We start from the raw sequence: 26,638 nt of genomic DNA, 5'->3' as shown, positions 1-26,638 counted from the left end.
AGAGAGAGAGAGAGAGAGAGAGAGAGAGAGAGAGAGAGAGAGAGAGAGAGAGAGAGAGAGAGAGAGAGAGAGAGAGAGAGAGAGAAACAGAGAGAGAGAGAGAGCTAAATCATCCCCCCACCCCCACCCCTTACCCCCAACTCCCCCAACTCGTTGCTCAGAGAACTCATCAATAGCGTAATACACATCTCGATTCCAGAAGATAATCATTGACAGCATAAACAGCTTCCCAATACGACCTTCTTACCGCGAGTCGGAGAGGTCGAAGCGTTTTGGCGCCATTAATGTCAGCAGATGAGGCGGTGGCCACACACCGCCGGCCATCACAATGCAAAATGCTTCTCTAAATCTTTCCTCGGTGTCTTATCCAAAGCATTTTCCTCCTTGGCGCGGTCTCTCCTCATCGCGTTAAAAGGGAAAATATAGAGAGGGTTGATATTGGGGTTCTGTATCGTCACTACGAGTGAGAAATATAGATCGCTCGATGAGGAACTTAACGAAACCGGTTAGGCGCTGATTTGAAACCAAGAGTTGTGGCTAATCGTATAGAACAATGCCAAGTTTTTAGTTTTTTGCCTTCAGGTAGGATAGGATATCCTACGTGATCCTTTCACGTAAGTTATCCTTCACGTAGCGACGGGTAATTAGGAATATAAGGGGTAAGGGTACTGGTTAAACAAAAGCTGGATTAGAACTGGATATCCAGACTACTAGTGGGATAGTGGTAGTAGTAGTGGTAATAGTGGTAGTAGTGAGATAGTCAGTCAATTAGGGAGGGTGTGTCGCCTCCGTCCGCCCCCTCCCCATAACTGAATAATGAGGAAGAAGGAAGAGATGTGAGGATTTGGAGGAGAGGAGGAGTGAGAGAAGAGGAGGAGGAGGAGGAAGAAGAGAAATGGAACATAGAAACTAGCAAAAATTTAGATAATATCTGAATAGCAAAGTGAAGCCGCGTGTTAGACAAGAGTTAGTATATACACAAGTATAGGAGAGTATAGGGAAGAGAGGGAGTGTAAAAAAAAAGTAGAGGAGAATGAAAGGACAGGAAGTGTAAACAAAAGCAGAGGAGAATGAAGAGAGGACAGCAAGTGTAAACAGAAGTCAGAAGTGGAAATCAATGCCAGAGCCGTCATGAGAGGTGAGGGAACAAGCTATAATGAGATGCGACGAATTAGAGAGTTTTGAGCAGAGAGAAGTGTAAGGATGAGGTGTGAGAGAAGTGTAGGCATGAGATGTGAGAAGAGAAGGTATAGGAAAAACAGTAGAGAAAAACAGGAATACGAATAAGTGTGTGAAAATTTGTATGAGTTAGAGTATGCTACTAACAGGAACACAATATAAAATAAAGAGAGAGAGAGAGAGAGAGAGAGAGAGAGAGAGAGAGAGAGAGAGAGAGAGAGAAAGAGAGAGACAGAGACAGCGACAGAGAGAGAGAGAGAGAGACAGAGACAGAGACAGAGAGAGAGAGAGAGAGAGAGAGAGAGAGAGAGAGAGAGAGAGAGAGAGAGAGAGAGAGACAGAGAGACAGAGAGACAGAGAGACAGAGAGATAGAGACAGAGAGACAGAGAGATCACACCCCCCCCATAGAGTCACAAGTCCAAGCAAGACACAGTAACCTTACTTGCAACAGAAGAGACTCAACCACTGCATCTTTCCAAACTAATACACATTTCGTCTTCTTTGTGAGGCAGCCATCAACTGGGGGCCGGCCCCTGCCACCGTCTCCATCATCGGCCCTTCGCTGCGTGATTGCCTCGTCATTAATCATAAAGAATCCAATCATGAGACCGCCCCAATCATTGATAAAAATGTAATACAAATGGGACTAATCTGCGAGAGTCTGACGGGTCCTCAAGAAGACAAAAAAACACATCAGAATGGGTAAGGCTCCCGCAGGAAATAGATTACATGTCATTTAATATTATAATTTGAATCTGGGGTCCCCAATCAGAACGAGAAAGATGCTGAAGATAATGACTTCAGAAAGCTGTTTAATCCGCATAATCTTTTTATAAAAAAAAATAGGGCAACGGGGATGTAATTTATGTGATATGAGTCAATCGAAGAGACAATAGATTGGAGAAATTGATTAATATTCGTTTGAGATTGTCACTGGAAGTCACTGTTAAGGTCTGGGAGTCTTATCTGTGCAGTCAGCTCATTATCGCAAATTTTTTTTGTGTTAAAATATGACAGCTTTGAGCCAGATGGAACGGACTCGTTCGAAGGAGCCTTAACTAGGCACTAGTTAACAAGGCTTCATTAGTTACTCATTATAATATTGAAAGAACCGTTAGTTCGTTCCAGTTGTGAGTCAGGCAAAGCTTTGGGAATTTCGTTGTACGAATCTTAATTTCGTATAAAATCTTGGTGTTCGCATTTCCTGATGTACTGAGAAGGTCAGCAACTCGTGAGATTCATCACAGTGGGATGAGAATCACCCAAGATGCGAGAGATTCATCTTAGCGGAATTAAAAAATCATCGAAGCATCATGCGACTCACTATATAATCATTCAACTCTTTGATAACAATGCAAGACTCGTCATATCATCTTACGACTCATCCATCACGGAGATGAGTGACACAGCACTGATCAGGAAAATGATATCAACATACCAGTTGATTCTCTTCTCGTTATCCTCCTCTTTGTTTATGGTATTACGGGCAATGTGTGAAAGTCTCGTGTTCTTAGTTATGACAAGATTATTGCCTCACTTTCTCTCTCTGCTTAATGAGGTAGGAGGATTTATGAGGAAGGTGAGAGGCATGAGACAACCTGATGTGTTGGAAAACTCTCTGGAATTTATATTGTTGATGTACGTAGTGTGTATATTACGTATGTATAGCTTGTGGATTATGATGTTATAACAGTTACAAGAAAAAAAAATTCAACATATATTATAATGTGTGTGGGTGTGTGTGTACTCACCTAGTTGTACTCACCTAGTTGTGTTTGCGGGGGTTGATCTCTGGCTCTTTGGTCCCGCCTCTTAACCGTCAATCAACAGGTGTACAAGTTCCTGAGTGTGTGTGTGTGTGTGTGTGTGTGTGTGTGTGTGTGTGTGTGTGTGTGTGTGTGTGTGTGTGTGTGTGTGTGTGTGTGTGTGTGTGTCTGTGTGTGTGTGTGTACTTGCCTAGTTGTACTCACCTAGTTGTGCTTGGGGATATTGAGCTTCGGCTCCTTGGTCCCGCCTCTCAACAGTCAGTGTGTGTGTGTGCGTAACATTAAATACTGACCAACGAAAAAATATTAGTAAATCTGATGTTAGTTATCTTAAGACGGATCTGGTTGAGAAATCTTTGTTTTAATTTCGGGTAAAAATAATTCACCAATATGTTTTCTTAATTTTGTTTATAAAGTTTCCATTCTTAACAAAATCAGAAATTTACATATCGTTCTCTATAACCAGATCTCACTGAACATAAATTGGGTTCCACTATCTACAAACTTGATATTTACAATGGAAAATTTACACGTTTCAAAGTGGATAATAATTGGCAAGGGCCAGGGGGCCAGATTCACGAAAGCACTTACGCAAGCACTTACGAACCTGTACATCTTTTCTCAATCTTTAGCGGCTTTGTTTACAATTATTTAACAGTTAATGAGCTCCAAAGCACCAGGAGGCTGTTTATAACAATAACAACAGTCGATTGGGAAGTTTTCATGCTTGTAAACTGTTTAATAAATGTAACCAAAGCCGTCAAAGATTGAGGAAAGATGCACACGTTCGTAAGTGCTTGCGTAAGTTCTTTCGTGAATCTGGCCCCAGGAATCTGGCCTGTATGATTGAGTAATCAGAAAATCCTAGTTACACTCGCGAATGCTGGTTCAGCAACACATGATTTGAACGTTGTTACATATCAAATCAAATCAAATCAAATCAAATGTTTATTTAGGTAAGGTACATATATACAAGAGATTTTACAAAGAGTGATGGATTTTTAGATAGGGCTAGTACATACAATGTTTATTTGTGATGTGTGTCTATGTATGTATTAACACGTTGTACTGAATGGGGTGAGAATAGCTTGAGCTACCTCATCCCTTTATGTGTAATTTACCTCAATAAACTTATTTCAATTTCAATTTCAATGCCTAAAGCCACTATTACGCAAAGCGTTTCGGGCATAACGAATCAGCACCACTCTTAATACTGAAGTCCTCCCCCTTCCTTCCTTCCAATTTGATAGTTTGCATTAATCTTTTCATTAGATTAGCATAATAATTTACTCAACTTGCCGTTTTCTGTGGCAGTTAGACAGGTATGAACATTCACCTCTGAATCATGATAATTGCCGTAATATTCTTCGCTGGGGCTCGAACGCTGGACTCCTCAGGCAGCGAGGAGCCCTGGTGGTTCCCCTGCAGGTTATGGCGTGTTCTCACAGCAGGAGTGAAATTATCAACAGAGAATATTTCAGGTTCTGAATGTGTGCAGCCCGGTGTGCTTATTTTTAGTCTATGCGTAATCAGAAAAATATGTACAGAAACATGGGTCAATGATCAATGATCATCAATGATCTTCTAAATTGCACAGATATCGGTCGTGTTACGATATCGCAAAGTTATGATATCGCTGTTCATCATATGATTTGGCCTTTTTTTGATAGCCATGCACAGCCATATCCAACGTGGAGGCCTGTAATGCAATATTTTATTTATGTTTGGATGTATAAACCAATGTAATTAGGTAAAAATTTTAGTTGCGTTGGTATTTTAATGATCTATTTTAGTCAAGCTAAAAATGGCGCCTGATAAGAGATCTGAGATGATTTCACACGTCAGCGAAAGTTGCCATGATGGCGGAGCGACACTTTATTTTCCATGTTCGATATCAAGGAGTAAAGGCACTAAGCCTCGTTGCCCTGCGGTCATTAATGTCTTTGCACGATTGAAGCTCAGAAAGTGGACTCGGACAGGCGTTTAGAGCAGCGGCACTCTCTATGCCGAAGAGTGCCAGAGGACCCACTCCTGACAGTCGAAGTCGCCGGTTCGATGACTGTGGTGTAGGACTGACAGTGTTGGGAGCGTTCTGTGTGAAGGGAGGGATAATAACTGATCTTTTACAGCAGTATGTGTGAAGCAGCTCTCTGGTCCAGCAGCTCTCTGGTCAAGCAGCTCTCTGGTCAAGCAGCTCTCTGGTCAAGCAGCTCTCTGGTCAAGCAGCTCTCTGGTCAAGCAGCTCTCTGGTCAAGCAGCTCTCTGGTCCAGCAGCTCTCTGGTCAAGCAGCTCTCTGGTCGCTTGTGGAATCAACAGCTAATCAGCTGGAGTTTGGAGGAGGAAGAACGTTGATTGTTGCAATTGTCTGCTGTCTCAATCCGAGGCTGTTAGCTGTGTGAATAGAGACGAGTGATTGTACTCAATTCGAAGAAGTCCTACCGTATGAACAAATCCCACAAGGGCCGTGACGAGGATTCGAACCTACGTCCGAGATCTTTCCAGACGCCGCCTTAATCGACTGAGCTACGACATGGTATAAAGAGTTGAAACCAGAAGTTCTACTGGAGTTTTTTGGATTCTGCAGCCTCTCCGAGACACAAACCAGGGTTTTATCATGCTCGGTTAAAGATCATTCGAGAATTATATCACGACGTTGACACCTGACTTCATCATTGATGTCTGAATAAATCCACATGAGCTGTGATGAGGGTTCGAACCCATTCGAACAGGGAGCTGGTCGGCCGAGCGGACAGCACGCTGGACTTGTGATCCTGGGTTCGATCCCAGGCGCCGACGAGAAACAATCGGCAGAGTTTCTTTCACCCTATGCCCCTGTTACCTAGCAGTAAAATAGGTACCTGGGGGTTAGTCAGCTGTCACGGGCTGCTTCCTGGGGGTGGAGGCCTGGTCGAGGACCGGGCCGCGGGGACACTAAAGCCCCGAAATCATCTCAAGATAACCTCAAGATAACCATGCACAGGGTTTTTCCAGGTGTGGGTGTTGATGTCTGTTTTTTTTTTTTTTTTTGGCCTAGGCTTCTAAACATGTCATCTTCCAACTTGGTTACTATTTCTATTTAGCTTTCAATGCCTGTATTTTTTTCTCTCTCTCATGTTAGTTATGTCGCGCCAAAAAGTGGTTTGTTATTAGCATTTTCGTTGGGTACAGTTTTCTTCTCTGACCTGCTGACTTCTTGGTTCTGTAATTCTGTAATTCTTCTATTTTGGACATTTATTCTCTCGTTTCTAGCGAAAATTTTCTGTTCCTTTGCTGACTTCTATTATCATTGTTTTTACTTCATTCCACTTTTTGTCTGACTCCTCTCTCCGTTTTCTCTCTGCTGCAGCTCTCTGTGATATGCTTCTCTCTCTCTCTCTCTCTTCTTTCATGGTGTGTTGATAAGTCAGCGATATACCCTGGAAACACAAACCGAAACTGTCTCTATTTTCCGCTTGTTACAACTTGTAATAAAGTTGTTACATCTTGACTTAACGTGTTTATGACGTATTAGAACGTTGTTACAACTTGCTATATTGGTTGTTATAACTGGTTAGGAGGTGTTAAAACTTGTTCGAACGTTGTACCAACGTCGTAGTTTCGGTGTGTGTTTGGCGGGTAGGTATGTAGAGGTGTGTGTGTGTGGGAGGGGTGGGGGGTCTGGGTGTGTGTGTGGGGTGTGTGTGTGTGTGTGTGTGTGTGTGTGTGTGTGTGTGTGTGTGTGTGTGTGTGTGTGCATTCAGCTCGTTTACATTCATATGTATTTGTTATATGTATCTGAATCCATGAAAGTTGTTGACCGTGAATACTTTATTCTGGAGAGTATGTGCATGTTTTCACACCTATGCTGAGGTCAGTTCTTTTATTAAACACATATTATTTTTTCCTCTTCAGAAAGTCCTGTATAAAATACCATCTTCTCTCCTCTCATACGTACAGCAAATGATTTATCGTGGATATAAATATCATGACATTGCAAGAGGCCAAGTGAATCCAGTTTCTCTTTTGCCAACGGCAAGAGATAAATTCAAGTAACGCCACCGTCTCAATAAACGCTAAATTAGCTTCAAATGATCTTTATAACTAGATATAAAACAATCAGGTTAATTCCCATTATATATTTGTTGTGTGTGTCTTAGGAGGAAGGGGAATTGATCGATGCTAAAATATGTATGTTTGGTGTGGCACCATTTGTGAGATACAGCTTGTCAATGGACACATGACACATGTTAGATGCCATTACTGCAGGTACATCAGCAGGTGGGAATAGAGGTGACCTGGTTAGGAGGTCAAGGATAGCAGCTAGTTACAGCCTCGCTCCTGTGTCAGGTAAGTTCACTACGGGCTCACCATAGCCCGTGCTACTTGTTACAGCTCCGCTCCTGTGTCAGGTAAGTTCACTACGGGCTCACCATAGCCCGTGCTACTTGTTAAAGACTCGCTCCTGCGTCAGGTAAGTCCACTACGGGCTCACCATAGCCCGTGCTACTTGTTAAAGACTCGCTCCTGTGTCAGGTAAGTCCACTACGGGCTCACCATAGCCCGTGCTACTTATTACAGCTCCGCTCCTGTGTTTGGGAGCCTGTCGGCCGAGCGGACAGCACGCTGGACTTGTGATCCTGTGGTCCTGGGTTCGATCCCAGGCGCCGGCGAGAAACAATGGGCAGAGTTTCTTTCACCCTATGCCCCTGTTACCTAGCAGTAAAATAGGTACCTGGGTGTTAGTCAGCTGTCACGGGCTGCTTCCTGGGGGTGGAGGCCTGGTCGAGGACCGGGCCGCGGGGACACTAAAAGCCCCGAAATCATCTCAAGATAACCTCAAGATAACCTCAAGGTAAGTCCACTACGGGCTCACCATAGCCCGTGCTACTTGTTAAAGACTTATTCCTGCCTTTGCTCCTTAGCTCTCTCTTCAGGACGGATCGAAACGTCGTCGTCTCTTCACCTTCTAGTGTGTGGTCTGGTCAACTCGCTCCTGTGCCAGGTAAGTCCACTACGGGCTCACCACAGCCCGTGCTACTTGCCCCGCTCCTGTGCCAGGTAAGTCCACTACGGGCTCACCATAGCCCGTGCTACTTGCCCCGCTCCTGTGCCAGGTAAGTCCACTACGGGCTCACCATAGCCCGTGCTACTTGCCCCGCTCCTGTGCCAGGTAAGTCCACTACGGGCTCACCATAGCCCGTGCTACTTGCCCCGCTCCTGTGCCAGGTAAGTCCACTACGGGCTCACCATATCCCGTGCTACTTGCCCCGCTCCTGTGCCAGGTAAGTCCACTACGGGCTCACCATAGCCCGTGCTACTTGGAACTTTTTGTTCCCAGTAGCTGAATCTAAAAAAAAACACAAAAAAAAAACGGATAAGAGCCTCATTAGACGTTGAGACATAAGTCTCGTCCCTAACCAAACACTCAGACTTTGATACCGTTTCATCCATGTGGATACTGATATAAGGACACATATATGAGGACACACATATAAGAACACATATGAGGACACATATTACAGGTGTTCGTCACTTACTGTTCTACAGTGACAAAGCAACCCGTTCTCGCAAATTCGTAAAGTCAATATTGACTTATTAACTACGTGCATAGGTGATATACTAAACATAATAGATACCCTTAAAAAGATTCATAGAAAACACCGACCTTACCTAACCTTGTTAGTATCTTAAGATAAGCATCTTATTGCTTCGTAATTACAATTATTACTTAACCTATACCTATTATAGGTTAGGTAATAATTGTAATTACGAAGCTATAAGATGCTTATCTTAAGATACTAACAAGGTTAGGTAAGGTCGGTGTTTTCTATGAATCTTTTTAAGGGTATCTATTATGTTAAGTATGTCACCTATGCACATATTTAATAAGTCAATATTGACTTATTAAATTTGCGAGAACGGGTTGGACAAAGACAAATATGTATACTAAAAAGAATGAGTGATCACTATTAATATTATATTATTATCACTATGAGAGATCACTATTAATACTATATTTAATAATAACTGCTAGGAAAGTCAGATTAACTGACAGATAACACTGTCAAAGAAATCCTGAAACTGTCAATTAGATAAGCAAGCTAACCAAGAAACCAAACACAAGCATTTTTTAAACCATTTATCGTTTGTTTCACCTAAACGAAGCAACAGGGGGCAAGTTTTCCCACGTGTGAATTGAAAAAAAAAAATATATATATATATATATAACTTCGGAGAGTTAATTTTTCAATTACCATCGAGAGTGAAGAAAAACATATATCAATTAATTATCAAGGACAGGCGACGTACGGCAGCACTGAGTTAGGCGTGTCTGAAGCCTCTGATCTCTCCAGCACCAAACTGTTTCAAGTGTTTTATTGACCTTGTCGAAGCGTGCTATAGTGGTCTAAAATCTGTTCTGGCGGGAACATTTTGGCATCATGGTGATGTCACATACCTTATTCTCACCCTATTTATTCCCCATGTTATATATAAATATACATTACAACATTTTAATCTTTTTTGGGTTAGGTTAGGTTAGGTTAGGTTACGTTAGGTTAGGTTAGGTTAGGTTAGGTCTATTCTTAAGAACAGAGTTTGTAGCCCAAACAGTCGACCAACACACTCTGAGCAACAGAAGCAAATAGCCCCGGGAATAAAAGGGAGAATAATAAATATAGTGAGAACACAATTTATTGCGCTTTCTTTGGGACGCGACAAGGGTGGTAGCCTTGCGTGGTGCGGGAGCATTGGCACTCCTGCTCCCGCCTCTGGTCATTAGAAACCAGGCAGGCGTACCAACCCTCAGCCTCCACGCAACACCCGCAGATTAACAAATCCTTCCGTGAGAGAGAGAGAGAAAAAAAAAAGAGATTAACAAAAAGGTAAACGATCATGCGAAGGAGAAAGGATGAGAGTGAAGGTTAAGAGGTGATCGTGCGTCTGGCAGCGAGGAAAGAAAACGGAGGAAATGGCGCCAAAAAAGACATGGCGCCCCTGCATTCTACTTCCACCTAACCAACTTGAGGATTATTTTCACGGTACTTTAATTTGTCGCTCTGCCATGGTTGTAAATCACCGCGTTGAGTCATTAGCCGTGAAGACAGACCAGGTGATTGTAGAGAAGACTGTGAGAGGCATCGTCTGTATTACGCATTGAGATTTGTAGCACATTTAAAATTTAATGTTTTGGGGGTAAATCATTGTAGCATACACTAAATCTGTAAGGACCCTTTGTCTCGGAGAAGAGAATAAATGGCATTCGATAGATCCATTTTCGACCCCGGGTAAGGACTTATAACGTGTCTCATCTTAACACCTCCCCTGTATGTAAATAGTATATACATACATGCATTTGCGTATGCATATAATCACGTATTCATGCATACATTCGCAGGTGCATTCATACATATGTGTTTTCGTAAATTAGTGAATGTATATATACATATGTATATACGGTGATATAGTGAGTTACGAATGTAAAGTTAATGTAGCAGCGTCTGGTGGGCTGGCTCTGATAGCCAGGTAGATAACGAAAGACATAACCTTAGGGGAAAAAAAACAAATTGATGGCTATCGTGATGCTAAAAACAAGTTATCCTAAAATTGATATATGACGCACAAGGACAAATTACATTATCCCCCCCCCCCTCTCTCCTCTCTCTCTCTCTCTCTCTCTCTCTCTCTCTCTCTCTATCTTGTTCTTCAATAAACAACACAGCAAACGTGTTACAACTTCCTTCAAGAATATGTAACCTGATTAGGTAATAAGTTAATTAATGTACGCTTACAGCTTCGCTAACTCACAGCTTTAGCAGCTTACTGTTTAATTAGCTTACCGATGTTTAATTAGCTTACCGATGTTTAATCAGCTCATTCGGATCAGTCACAGTTCCACGAGTTAGAGATTGATTAGTTTACTGACAAATTTGTTAACAGCTTGATAGACTGATCAGATATTAGCTTAATCAGTTCACATACTAATAAGTTGAGAGAATGATTAGTTCATATACTAATAATTTAAGAGAATGATTAGTTCACATATTAATAAGTTGAAAGAATGATTAGTTCACATACTAATAAGTTGAAAGAATGATTAGTTCGCATATTAATAAGTTGAGAGAATGATTAGTTCACATATTAATAAGTTGAAAGAATGATTAGTTCACATACTAATAAGTTAAGAGAATGATTAGTTCACATATTAATAAGTTGAAAGAATGATTAGTTCACATACTAATAAGTTGAAAGAATGATTAGTTCGCATATTAATAAGTTGAGAGAATGATTAGTTCACATATTAATAAGTTGAAAGAATGATTAGTTCATATACTAATAAGTTAAGAGAATGATTAGTTCACATATTAATAAGTTGAAAGAATGATTAGTTCACATACTAATAAGTTGAAAGAATGATTAGTTCGCATATTAATAAGTTGAGAGAATGATTAGTTCACATATTAATAAGTTGAAAGAATGATTAGTTCACATACTAATAAGTTAAGAGAATGATTAGTTCACATATTAATAAGTTGAAAGAATGATTAGTTCACATACTAATAAGTTGAAAGAATGATTAGTTCGCATACTAATAAGTTGAGAGAATGATTAGTTTACATATTAATAAGTTGAAAGAATGATTAGTTCACATACTAATAAGTTGAAAGAATGATTAGTTCGCATATTAATAAGTTAAGAGAATGATTAGTTCACATACTAATAAGTTGAGAGAATGATTAGTTCACATATTAATAAGTTGAGAGAATGATTAGTTCACATATTAATAAGTTGAAAGAATGATTAGTTCACATACTAATAAGTTGAAAGAATGATTAGTTCGCATACTAATAAGTTGAGAGAATTATCAGTTCACATATTAATAAGTTTAATCAGTTAAATCAAGAAAAGTTCACAAACATTACATTATATTATGTTATAGTCATTAAACATATTATATAGAGGTTATTATATATATTTTTAAATGTTATATATATATCCCAACTAAAGAGGAATTTGTATCCTTACCAAAGAGGCTATTACAGTCGCTATATAGAAGTAATTATATCCATTAAGATATAGGCTATATTATCCAGTACTGATATTAATAAACACGAAGATATTGTTTTGTTTAAATAGGAGAGATTATCCTTACTCACTGCTGTATATTACACAAGCTGAGCCAAAATAATGTTAAATATATTACATAGATATATTACATAGGGAGCCGGTCGGCCGAGCGGACAGCACACTGGACTTGTGATCCTGTGGTCCTGGGTTCGATCCCAGGCGCCGGCGAGAAACAATGGGCAAAGTTTCTTTCACCCTATGCCCCTGTTACCTAGCAGTAAAATAGGTACCTGGGTGTTAGTCAGCTGTCACGGGCTGCTTCCTGGGGGTGGAGGCCTGGTCGAGGACCGGGCCGCGGGGACACTAAAGCCCCGAAATCATCTCAAGATAACCTCAAGATAGATAATATTTTAGCGTTTGAGTCGCCATTAAGTGGAATAAGTTGGACGGAGAAGAGGTTGAAGGTAACTCATTTCACAATTTTTCGTTCTAAATGTTTAGGAAAACGTGGAAGTGAGCCATTGTATTAAACTAAGAATATTGGGAAGATGAGGCTGAGAGCTGAACATTTAGGGAAGTAAACACACACACACACACACAAACACACGCACACACACACACACACACACACACACACACAGGGCCTCGTAGCCTGGTGGATAGCGCGCAGGACTCGTAATTCTGTGGCGCGGGTTCGATTCCCGCACGAGGCAGAAACAAATGGGCAAAGTTTCTTTCACCCTAAGTGCCCATGTTACCTAGCAGTAAATAGGTTCCTGGGAGTTAGTCAGCTGTCACGGGCTGCTTCCTGGGGTGTGTGTGTGTGTGGTGTGGAAAAAAAAAAAAAAAAAAAAAAGTAGTTAGTAAACAGTTGAGAGGCGGGCTGAAAGAGCAAAGCTCAACCCCCGCAAAAACACAACTAGTAAACACACACACACACACACACACACACACACACACACACACACACACACACACACACACACACACACGCACACACACACACACACACACACACACACACACACACACACACACACACACACGCACACACACACCAACCCGTCCTCTTAAAAATAACGTCACTTTTGGCTCGTATGCGCGCTATGGCCAAATTTGGACGCAATTTGAAATGAAATCGACTCACAAATGTGACGTACTGTTCCGTTTTCTGTTTGAGTCGTCCGGCAGACTCTGTAAGGTTAGAATAGATGACTTTCAATTAACGTTTTTCATAACGTTTTGAAACTTTATGAGAATTTCCTGCCCACCTAACCTATCAGAGAACCCTTAACTTACTGTTGTTGAAAAAAATCCCAAATATATTTTCATGTTTTTTCATTTTCAAATTACGTCCAAATTCGGCCATACGGGCAAACGGCCAAAAGCGACGTTATTTTTAAGAGGACTGGTTTCAACCGCGCACACACACACACACACACACACACACACACACACACACACACACACACACACACACACACACACACACACACATACACACACACACACACACACACACACACACACACACACACACACACACACACACACACACATTTGGGAGAGGAAATTCTTCAGGAGTCAGAGAAGGAAAAAGACTTGGGGGTTGATATCACGCCAGACCTGTCTCCTGCAGCACATATCAAGCGGATAACATCAGCGGCATATGCCAGGCTGGCCAACATACGAACGGCATTCAGAAACTTGTGTAAAGAATCATTCAGAACTTTGTATACCACATATGTCAGGCCAATCCTGGAGTATGCAGCCCCAGCATGGAGTCCATATCTAGTCAAGGATAAGACTAAACTGGAAAAGGTTCAAAGGTTTGCCACCAGACTAGTACCCGAGCTGAGAGGTATGAGCTACGAGGAGAGACTACGGGAATTAAACCTCACTTCGCTGGAAGACAGAAGAGTTAGGGGGGACATGATCACCACATTCAAGATTCTGAAGGGGATTGATAGGGTAGATAAAGACAGTCTATTTAACACAAGGGGCACACGTACTAGGGGACACAGGTGGAAACTGAGTGCCCAAATGAGCCACAGAGATATTAGAAAGAACTTTTTTAGTGTCAGAGTGGTTGACAAATGGAATGCATTAGGAAGTGATGTGGTGGAGGCTGACTCCATACACAGTTTCAAGTGTAGATATGACAGAGCCCGATAGGCTCAGGAATCTGTACACCTGTTGATTGACGGTTGAGAGGCGGGACCAAAGAGCCATGCAGAGCTCAACCCCCGCAAACACAACTAGGTGAGTACACACACACACACATTTAGCTGGAGACGAAGCTACACACACAGACGAAGCTGGAAAATGTCCAAAGGTATGCCACTAGACTAGTCCCAAAACTAAGAGGCATGAGTTACGAGGAAAGGCTGCGGGAAATGCACCTTACGACACTGGAAGACAGAAGAGTAAGGGAAGACATGATCACAACCTACAAAGTCCTCAGGCTAATCGACCGGGTAAACAAGGATAAACTATTCAACACTGGTGGGACGCGAACAAGGGGACACAGGTGAAAACTGAGTACTCACATGAGCCACAGAGACGTTAGAAGGAACTTTTTCAGTGTCAGTAGTTAACGGATGGAATGCATTAGGCAGTGATGTGGTGGAGGCTGACTCCATACACAGTTTTAAATGTAGATATGATAGAGCCCAGTAGGCTCAGGAATCTGTACATCAGTTGATTGACAGTTGAGAGGCGGGACCAAAGAGCCAAAGCTCAACCCCCGCAAGCACAAATAGGTGAGTACACACACACAAACACGCACGCACACACACACACACACACACACACACACACACACACACACACACACACACACACACACCTGCATACGCTACACTAGCAAAGCAAAAGTTAGAACTGTACTCCACCAACATGAGACCAGTTTTGAAGAATGCAGCCCCATCATCGAGCCCCCATCTATAAAAAAATAAAAAAACACGAAAAGGTTCAGAAGTTTGGAACGATGCTCATTCCAGAATTGTGATGGAAGGGATATGAAGACAGACTGAATGAACTAAACCTGACGACGCTAGCAAGAGGAGAGGAGGTGAGACATGATAGTAACGTATAAAATACTTTGGGTGATAGAGTGGGAATAAAAGCAATGTCCACAAAGAATACCAGTAGAACAAGAGGGCATTGATGGAAGCTTGAGACGCAGATGAGGTATAGAGATCTTAGAAAGTTGTCTTTTAACGAAAGAGAAGTGGGAAGAACGAATTAAAGGAGCAGGTTGTAGAACCATTCGTAATTTTGCAAGTAGATATCAGAGGAAAATAGGTCGCGAATCATTGTATTAGGCAACCGGTAGGTTGAAAGGCGGGGCCCAAGAGCTGAAACTCGATTCTGCAGGCAAAAATAGGTGAGTACACACCCTCCACACCCGTCTCCACACCCGCCTCCACACCCGTCTCCACACACACCTTCCACACCCGTCTCCACACACCCGTCTCCACACCCGTCTCCACACCCGTCTCCACACCCGTCTCCACACACACACCCTCCACACCCGTCTCCACACTCCCTCCACACCCGTCTCCACACCCGTCTCCACACCCGTCTCCACACACACACCCTCCACACCCGTCTCCACACACACACCCTCCACACCCGTCTCCACACCCGCCTCCACACCCGTCTCCACACCCGTCTCCACACCCCCTCCACACCCGTCTCCACACACACCCTCCACACCCGTCTCCACACCCGTCTCCACACACACCCTCCACACCCGTCTCCACACACACCCTCCACACCTGTCTCCACACCCGTCTCCACACCCGCCTCCACACCCGCCTCCACACCCGTCTCCACACACACCCTCCACACCCGTCTCCACACCCGCCTCCACACCCGTCTCCACACACACCTTCCACACCCGTCTCCACACACCCGTCTCCACACCCGTCTCCACACCCGCCTCCACACCCGTCTCCACACACACACCCTCCACACCCGTCTCCACACACACCCTCCACACCCGTCTCCACACACACCCTCCACACCCGTCTCCACACCCGTCTCCACACCCGCCTCCACACCCGCCTCCACACCCGTCTCCACACACACCTTCCACACCCGTCTCCACACACCCGTCTCCACACCCGTCTCCACACACCCCCTCCACACCCGTCTCCACACACACACCCTCCACACCCGCCTCCACACCCGTCTCCACACACACACCCTCCACACCCGTCTCCACACACACACCCTCCACACCCGTCTCCACACCCCCCCTCCACACCCGTCTCCACACCCCCTCCACACCCGTCTCCACACACACACCCTCCACACCCGTCTCCACACACACACCCTCTACACCCGTCTCCACACACACACCCTCCACACCCGTCTCCACACCCCCCTCCACACCCGTCTCCACACCCCCCCTCCACACCCGTCTCCGCACACACCCTCCACACCCGCCTCCACACCCGTCTCCACACACGCCTTCCACACCCGTCTCCACACACCCTCCACACCCGTCTCCACACCCCCCCTCCACACCCGTCTCCGCACACACCCTCCACACCCGCCTCCACACCCGTCTCCACACACCCTCCACACCCGTCTCCACACCCGCCTCCACACCCGTCTCCACACCCGTCTCCACACCCCCCCTCCACACCCGTCTCCACACCCCCCCTCCACACCCGCCTCCACACCCCCCCTCCACACCCGCCTCCACACCCGTCTCCACACCCGTCTCCACACCCGTCTCCACACACACCTTCCACACGTGGATCCTGGATGAATTTATATCCACAGTGATGCTTCAACATTTTTTGAATGAAGTTTAGTTGGCCTCTGATTGAATTTTGCCCCCCAGTTGTACATCACACGACCCTAGGACACTTTGTACGTGGCTCTGGGCCCGGTGAGCGAGCCACGGAGAGGGAGGGAGAGAGAGAGAGAGATGCCAGGTAAGGGGATGGAAAAGGGGGGAAGCTAAGGGGGGGAGTGGGGTAAAGGGTGGTGGGGAAGGGAAGGGATATGTGCATGACAAGAGTCAAAGGCATATGTCAGACGAAGAGACGATTGCATCTGAATTCCGTATTGAATTAGCTGCGATATTGCCATGGGAAAAATAGAGAGGTATTCTTCTTTTATCTGAAAACTGCTTGATGTCTTTTTTTTTGGTCCACTTTTGTTTTTGAAAAGCCGAAAATTCCAATAATTCAATAAAGGATATTAATCTCTCAGGTGAAAAAAATGGTCTTTATAGCTAGCACTTATTGCCCAGGTTGACTGGGTGTGTGGGGGAGGGGGGGGGAGAGAGAAAGAGAGGGTGGGCGGAACTTTTCTCGTAAAGTTCCTTTGATTCATTGGCAGGAGAGGGCGCAATCGTTCATACTGGAATTCACACTCTTTAGCCTGGTTGAAAAAATGGTGTTTGAACTGGCCCAAATTCCCCCTTTTACACTACTGACTTAAAACAAAGTTAGGTTTTAAATGCCTCGTGGAAACGACACAATTCCCTTGCAGATTGAGGCGGATTCAGGGTGTCACACACCTACCCGCCAAACACACACCGAAACTACGACGTTGGTACAACATTTGAACAAATTTTAACACCTCCTAACAAGTTATAACAACCAATATAGCAAGTTGTAACAACGTTCTAATACGTCATAAACACGTTAAGCCAAGATGTAACAACTTTATTACAAGTTCTAACACGTTGAAAATAGAGACAGTTTCGGTTTGTGTTTCCAGGGTAGTGACAGTGTGTGAATGGAGTCCTGGCCTTATGATCACTTGCCTCAGCATCCCCAAAGAAATAAATTCCATCTAATATGCATCAGTTCTTCTCCCACTTAACAATACCACAAAGACCAGGAACCAGATTCACGAAGCAGTTACCTGTACATCTTGATGACCAGACCACACACTAGAAATTGAAGGGACGACGACGTTTCGGTCCGTCCTGGACCATTCTCAAGTCGATTGACAATCGACTTGAGAATGGTCCAGGACGGACCGAAACGTCGTCGTCCCTTCAATTTCTAGTGTGTGGTCTGGTCAACATACTTCAGCCACGTTATTGTGACTCATCGCCTGCACCTGTACATCTTTTCTCAATCTTTCGCGGCTCTGTTTACAATTATTAAACAATTAATGAGCTCCGAAGCACCAGGAAGCTATTTACAACAATAACAACAATTGATTGGGACGTTTTCATGCTTGTAAACTATTTAATAAATGTAACCAAAGCCGTCAAAGATTGAGGAAAGATGTACACGTTCGTAAATACTTGCGTAACTGCTTCGAGAATCTGACCCCAGTTCCATAGTTGACCCCTACATAAACGACCCTACTATTGAAATACATAACGACAACTCTCCCTAAACCGAGTGATGAAACTATGTTATCTTCTGTTTTATAATGAATTACTAAACATGTTAATGCTATAGTGTGTGAGCTCTGTACTCTACCTACCATCCTTGCTCTTTATAATGTGAATTAACTACGCTAACTATCAACCTTCCTCCACAAGGAAGACACCTGACTATCTTGAGGTTATCTTGAGATGATTTCGGGGCTTTTTAGTGTCCCCGCGGCCCTAGGTGATAAGGGGATAGGCTTCAACTTGAGAATCCATCCATATTTTTGTCTTGTTATGTCTTACGTTTCAAAGGTCGCCTCAAGAGGATTACAACTTGAGTTCAATTAAAAATAAGAGAAAAACGGAAAATAAAATGGACTCCAAGTAACGAAGATTAAACAAATGTGCAGAAGTTTCTGACGAGTAAATAAACATCTCATTAGTCAGGTGTTTTGTAAAACATTTCATTATTCAGGTGTTTTATAAACATCTCATTATTCAGGTGTTTCATAAACATCTCATTATTCAGGTGTTTTATAAACATCTCATTATTCAGGTGTTTTAAACATCTCATTATACAGGTGTTTTATAAACACCTCATTTTTAGGTGTTTTATAAACATCTCATTATTCAGGTGTTTTATAAAACATCTCATTATTCAGGTGTTTTATAAAATATCTCATTATTCAGGTGTTTTATAAAATATCTCATAATTCAGGTGTTTTATAAAACATCTCATTATTCAGGTGTTTTATAAACCTCTCATTATTCAGATGTTTTATAAACACCTCATTATTCAGGTGTTTCATAAACCTCTCATTATTCAGGTGTTTTATAAAACATCTAATTATACAGGTGTTTTATAAACACCTCATTATTCAGGTGATTAAACAGTTCATTGCGTAACCTAATGACTGTCAACACATTGCTTCACTTTATATAAATAATTTATCTGTCATGACGATATAAACATTGCTATTGACTGTGCTATCTATTCCCTTGTTTCTTTACCGTTTGTTCCCCCAAGACACAGACCCAGTCGAGGACCGGGCCGCGGGGACATTGAGCCCCGAAATCAACGCAAGGTAAGGTAGACTCTCCCACCTTCGTTATCCACCTAAACTATTTGCCAACACCCAGAAAGCAAAGTCACAATAAAGAAGTAGAAGGATACTAACCAATCCACATATATGACGATGTTTTGAGCCTTCCTGGACCCCTTTATATCGATCTGGGGGCAAATTCACGAAGCAGTTACGCAAGCACTTGCGAACCTGTCCATCTTTTATCAAACTTTGGCGGCTTTGTTTACAATTATTAAACAGTTAATGAGCTCCGAAGCACCAGGAGGCTGTTTATAATAATAACAACAGTTGATTGACAAGTTTTCATGCTTGTAAACTGTTCAATAAATGTAAGCAAAATCGTCAAAGATTGAGAAAAGATGGACAGGTTAATAAGTCCTTGCGAACTGCTTCATGAATCTGGTCCCAGGAGACTACAGGAGCGAAACGACGCCATTTTTCATTTCTATTTTATATGTGGATTGGCGGACTACTCGTCTTAAACATGTCATCTTCTAGAAATTTTGAGTAGTTAGAAAAGGGAAGCAGTTACGCAAGCACTGGCCCTCCGGTCAACAAAGGGAACCAGGTCAGGAAAGATTAGAATCAGTAGAACAGGTAATAGTAAACTTGTACACACACACACATATTATAGTGTACACGTACGTACACAAATAATAGTTCACACCCACGTACACATGTAATAGTGTTCATGTACTCCCTCTCACTCGAACACTAAACCCCCCCCCCGAAGCCTAAGTTTGAATTGTCCAACAAAAGCAAGTTAACTTTGACTTCGTTTGCCCCCTAAATTAAAAAAAAAAAAAATCTCAAGATATTTTTGTGAGACTGCTCATTAATGTCATATTTTCCTTGGGAACAATTACAGCCATTCGCAAGTCTCAGTTAATTGTTATGTTCATTAATATAACTAACCCAATCGACGCGTTACAATATATCACTCAACATTTCTAACCAAAATCATCATATAAATTCCTTCAAATTTTACAAATCATATAAACTCATCATATAAATTATATAAATAATCATATAAAAATTTTTTTAAAGTTTTACAAATCACTCAACATTTCACTCAACATTTTTAACCAAAATCATCATATAAATTCCGTCAAATTTTACAAATCATATAAATTCATCGTATAAATTATATAAATAATCATATAATTTTTTTTTTCAAGTTTTACAAATCGTGTAAACTCATCATGTAAATCATTTAAATAATCATAAAAATTCTTTCGAATTTTACAGATCAAACAACTGGCACTATCTTCACTATTAATGAGGGCGGAGCGGAGGAGGTCACCATCCCAATTCATCATTGTCACCATAACCATCAAAGATATCCTCATCATCCTTATCATCATCCTTATCACTATCAGCTATTGTTGTTGTTGTTTTAGATTCAGCAAATCGGGATTAAACCCCCCCCCCCATGCAGCACGGGCTATGGCGAGCCCGTGATCACTATATGCGCATCTCTTTCCCCCCCCCTTCACTATTCAAGCATAATACCGCCTGTTTTCTCGATTGGCCACTCCGTAAAAAATTGCAACGGTTTGTATCTAACCAAAACCGTACTAAATTTGGCAATCACCCTAACCTAACCTTGTGGAGGTCGCTGCATGGAAAACGTCAATTTTAAGATGCTTTAATTGTTATTAACACGTCGCATTTTTTTTAACGGATTGGTCGTTGTAGCAGGAAAATATGTCGTTTGTAGCAGGAAAATGTGTCGTTTGTAGCAGGAAAATGTGTCGTTTGTAGCAGGAAAATGCGTCGTCTGTAGCAGGAAAATGTGTCGTTTGTAGCATGGAAAATGTGTCGTTTGTAGCAGGAAAATGTGTCTTTTGTAGCAGGAAAATGTGTCGTTTGTAGCAGGAAAATGTGTCTTTTGTAGCAGGAAAATGTGTCGTTTGTAGCAGGAAAATATGTCGTATGTAGCAGGAAAATATGTCGTTTGTAGTTGGAAAATATGTAGTTTGTAGCAGGAAATGTGTCGTTTGTAGTTGGAAAATATGTCGTATGTAGCATGGAAAATATGTCGTTTGTAGCACGAAATGTGTCGTTTGTAGCACGAAATGTGTCGTTTGTAGCACGAAATGTGTCGTTTGTAGCAGGAAAATGTGTCGTTTGTAGCAGGAAAATATGTCGTTTCTAGCAGGAAAATGTGTGTACATCTCTGGCACACTCTGATACGAGGGAGAGAGAGATCTGGGTGTCAGGATTAATTAACTCGAGTGGTCGTCGGGAATATAAAATTTCGGCTGGAATTTTCATTACAGAAGGTTAAATATGCTGCTTGAAAACTGTAGAGAAAATAATTCTCTGAGCATTACAGCTTTGAAAACCTTAGGCTGCACATTAGCAGCAACTCCAGGAAAATAGGACAAACTACATTAAAATGCTTTGGACCAAAAATATTGATACATTTATTGTAAAGTACCAAAAATATAAATTTTTGTCAATGAATAAATTCTTCAATGAACGAATATTCGTGTTATAGACAAAATTATCATATGCAATTTTACAGAAGAGAAGAACATTGCAAAATATGTATAATGGGAAGACAAATGAATGAAAAAATAGTTTCAGAAAAATTAGAATGAGATAGGCCAGGATAATTATAGAATGGGAAGGTGAATCTATATTTTATATTCATGCAGATACAATATAGAATGACTGCATTGAATATAGCGAGTATTATCTCAAGTACTTGAAGAGGCTCGGTCCTCTGGTACGAAAGTGATGGTGCCTAGTCCTCCTGGTATGAAAGTGATGGTGCCTAGTCCTCCTGGTATGAAAGTGATGGTGCCTAGTCCTCCTGGTATGAAAGTGATGGTGCCTAGTCCTCCTGGTATGAAAATGATGGTGCCTAGTCCTCCTGGTTTGAAAGTGATGGTGCCTAGTCCTCCTGGTATGAAAGTGATGGTGCCTAGTCCTCCTGGTATGAAAGTGATGGTGCCTAGTCCTCCTGGTATGAAAGTGATGGTGCCTAGTCCTCCTGGTATGAAAGTGATGGTGCCTAGTCCTCCTGGTATGAAAGTGATGGTGCCTAGCCCTCCTGGTATGAAAGTGATGGTGCCTAGTCCTCCTGGTATGAAAGTGATGGTGCCTAGTCCTCCTGGTATGAAAGTGATGGTGCCTAGTCCTCCTGGTATGAAAGTGATGGTGCCTAGTCCTCCTGGTATGAAAGTGATGGTGCCTAGTCCTCCTGGTATGAAAGTGATGGTGCCTAGTCCTCCTGGTATGAAAGTGATGGTGCCTAGTCCTCCTGGTATGAAAGTGATGGTGCCTAGTCCTCCTGGTATGAAAGTGATGGTGCCTAGTCCTCCTGGTATGAAAGTGATGGTGCCTAGTCCTCCTGGTATGAAAGTGATGGTGCCTAGTCCTCCTGGTATGAAAGTGATGGTGCCTAGTCCTCCTGGTATGAAAGTGATGGTGCCTAGTCCTCCTGGTATGAAAGTGATGGTGCCTAGTCCTCCTGGTATGAAAGTGATGGTGCCTAGTCCTCCTGGTATGAAAGTGATGGTGCATGAGAACCTCGTACTTCTAGTATGAAAGTGAGTGTTGGAAGATCTAGCTAGAGGCCCCTTAAAAACACACAACTTACAGAAGTTTCAGCTACTGGACCTCATCGTTCCATCTAATAGTCGTTTAATGCATTTTTTCCCATTTTTCCCCCCCTTGTCATACGTGTTGACGACATGTTTGACAGAGGTCTGGGGAAGAGTGTTTCCTTATAGGTCATTACACTTGATTAGTGCCTTTACTCTCAAGAAATGTTTGTCTTCTTATCCATGAGGACCATCTTCGTGTTTCACTCACACTCGCGTTCACTCGCTATGCCAGAGTTCAGCTTCAACATTCACTATTCCAGCAATATCACTAAAAATTGTGCTCGGTTCATGCTCTATTATTTCTCCTTTCTTTCGCGGTTCAAGGGTTCATATCCGTCAGAGTTGCCCAACCACATGGGCTGGACGGTAGAGAACCGGTCTCGTTTCATACAGGTCGGCGTTCAATTCCCGACTGTGCTGAAGTGGCTGGGCACCATTCCTTTCCCCCCGTCCCATCCCACATCATTATCCTGGCCACTTCCAAGTGCTATATAGTCGTCATGGCTTGGCGCTTTCCCCCTAATTGTCCCCTTCCCTCCGTCAGAGTTTTTAGCTCGATTTATCCAATTTATGGGACAAATTCACTAGGAAACCTGCGTCCGTTTTCTATCTGTGTTTTTATGTGATTTTTTTTTATACGGGGGCGCCATGCTGATGTTGTGTAATACAGCATTAGTTTAATACATGCTGTAACTATCGTTTTTATAGCAATCTTCCCCCCCCCCCGTCCAACCACTTGGGGTGGACGGTAGAGCGACGGTCTCGCTTCATGTAGGTCGGCGTTCCATTCCCGACCGTCCAAGTGGTTGGGCACCATTCCTTTCCTCCCCGTCCCATCCCAAATCCTTATCCTGACCCCTTCCCAGTGCTATACAGTCATAATGGCTTGGTGCTTTCCCTTGATAATTCACAATTCCCCCCCCCCCCTCCAAGTCCCAAAAGGTTCTACTGGCTTTCACTAGCTTAGCATGCGCTAGTTGATTCTATATGTGCTGACTGATGTTTGTTAAACGAGAATCACCTTGGTATTGTCTTAAAGTAATTATCAGTCAGGAGTAATTCGCTAGAGTGACTCGCTAGGGTGGCTTATGGCCTATTTTACGTACTGTTTGTTAAGTAAGAGCTACGACTCTTCATACTCATACGTCAGTGTTTATAAATTCCCCCTGGAAGGGGCGCTAATTTGACCCATACTCCTGGCAAGGAGGCACTAATTTGACCCATACTCATGGCAAGGAGGCACTAATTTGACCCATACTCCTGGCAAGGAGGCACTAATTTGACCCATACTCATGGCAAGGGGGCACTAATTTGACCCATACTCATGGCAAGGGGGCACTAATTTGACCCATATTCCTGGCAAGGGGGCACTAATTTGACCCATACTCCTGGCAAGGGGCACTAATTTGACCCATACTCCTGGCAAGGGGCACTAATTTGACCCATACTCCTGGCTAGGGGCACTAATTTGACCCATAAACATGGCAAGGGGCACTAATTTGACCCATACTCCTGGCTAGGGGCACTAATTTGACCCATACTCCTGGCAAGGGGGCACTAATTTGACCCATACTCCTGGCAAGGGGCACTAATTTGACCCATACTCATGGCAAGGGGGCACTAATTTGACCCATACTCCTGGCAAGGGGCACTAATTTGACCGATACACATGGCAAGGGGCACTAATTTGACCCATACTCCTGGCAAGGGGCACTAATTTGACCCATACTCCTGGCAAGGGGCACTAATTTGACCCATACTCCTGGCAAGGGGCACTAATTTGACCCATACTCCTGGCAAGGGGCACTAATTTGACCCATACTCCTGGCAAGGGGCACTAATTTGACCCATACTCCTGGCAATGGGCACTAATTTGACCCATACTCCTGGCAAGGGGCACTAATTTGACCCATACTCCTGGCTAGGGGGCACTAATTTGACCCATAAACATGGCAAGGGGCACTAATTTGACCCATACTCCTGGCTAGGGGCACTAATTTGACCCATACTCCTGGCAAGGGGGCACTAATTTGATCCATGCTCCTGGCTAGGGGCACTAATTTGACCGATACACATGGCAAGGGGCATTAATTTGACCCATACTTCTGGCAAGGGGCACTAATTTGACCCATACTCCTGGCAAGAGGCACTAATTTGACCCATACTCCTGGCAAGGAGCAATAATTTGACCCATACTCCTGGCAAAGGTGTGCCGAGACAATAAGCTTAACACATGGAAGAGACAAGACACATAAGACACGGAAAAGACATGACACATGCAAGAGCAATGACACAGGAGGCATAGAAGAGACATGTGACACATAGAACAAAAACACAAGACAAAGAGAGAGAGAGAGAGAGAGAGAGAGAGAGAGAGAGAGAGAGAGAGAGAGAGAGAGAGAGAGAGAGAGAGAGAGAGAGAGAGAGAGAGAGAGAGAGAGAAACCACATGAGACACATAAAACACATGAAACAGAAAACATGTGACACAGAAAAGTCACAGAAGAGAGAGAACACACACGATACACAGAAGAGCAAAGAAGCCTTGTGTGTGCAAACAACAGACGTTAGAAACCAAAATTAAAAAGAAATAAAATCGTTCGTGAAAAAAAAAGATCAGAATCAAAGAGGCTGTGTAGAATAGGGAGAGTAACGATGGAGGAAATAGGGAGGGAGGGGAAGTGAGGGAAGGAGGGAGAGGGGGGAAAAGGAGGGAACAAGCGACTAAGGGTGAGTTTATTGAATCAGCAAGAGGGGCCCTTTGTTGTTGAGCGACAGGTATTAGCCATCGCCTCTGATCTCAGTAATGGCTCCTACATCAAACTTCCTTAACTAACAAAAATGCAACATTCTGGACCATAACTGGGAGCGCCGTCAGTTCTAAAGCCATCACTCGCCAGTAATCAACCCTTAAACCCCCCCTTAAACCCCCCTAACCCCCCCCCCTAAAACCCCACTAAACCCCCCCCCCCCTCCCTCCTCTTCCTCCTCCGCCATGTTCAGTCACAGGACGCTGGAAAACCTGAACGTATATGATCGGTATCCGGACATTCAGTGATGGTTATCCGAACACAGCTGGGGCTCTTGTGAAGGTATACACAGTGTCCCGGCTCTCTCTTGGTCTATTACAGACATCAATAGACTTGTTCAAATTTATAAATTAATAGATTAGGTCAAATTTATATCGATAGGCTTCGTCAATTTATAAATTAATAGACTTGCTATATTTATATCTTAATGCCTATTGTATTGTTGTCACACTGGAGCGTTGTTGTTGTTATAGATTCGCTACTCGGAACAAAAAGTTCCAAGCAGCACGGGCTATGGTGAGCCCGTAGTTCAGTGGAGCGTCCAGGACACACTTTAATAGAATTGTATCATTTATAAATGCAAAATCACATTTTCCTGCAATTGAAAATAGGTGAACAGTACAGATCACTTTCAACAGAGTAACTAGCCTTAGTTATTGCATAATTAATCGTGCATCTCATGTGAGCATGAAAATAACAACAGTTATGAACAAATCCACAAGGGCCGTGATGACGATTCGAACCTACGTCCGAGAGGATCCCAAACGCGCCTTAATCGAC

General features: G+C 43.1%; 1 protein-coding gene across 1 annotated transcript in view; it reads left to right on the top strand.

Annotated features, from left to right (window-relative positions):
* Window positions 1-22,990, top strand: part of LOC138361153 (uncharacterized) — a 36,621-nt gene extending 13,631 nt beyond the window's left edge. Inside the window, exon 3 of the mRNA XM_069320596.1 lies at window positions 22,127-22,990. Coding sequence (XP_069176697.1) covers window positions 22,127-22,990 — 864 coding nt within the window. The remainder of the gene's footprint in view (window positions 1-22,126) is intronic.
* The last annotated feature ends 3,648 nt before the right edge of the window (window positions 22,991-26,638 follow it).

Source organism: Procambarus clarkii, chromosome 8 (assembly GCF_040958095.1).
Source record: "Procambarus clarkii isolate CNS0578487 chromosome 8, FALCON_Pclarkii_2.0, whole genome shotgun sequence".
Taxonomy (NCBI): domain Eukaryota; kingdom Metazoa; phylum Arthropoda; class Malacostraca; order Decapoda; family Cambaridae; genus Procambarus; species Procambarus clarkii.
Note: the sequence above shows the minus strand (reverse complement) of the source record. Positions and strands in the feature narration are given on the sequence as shown.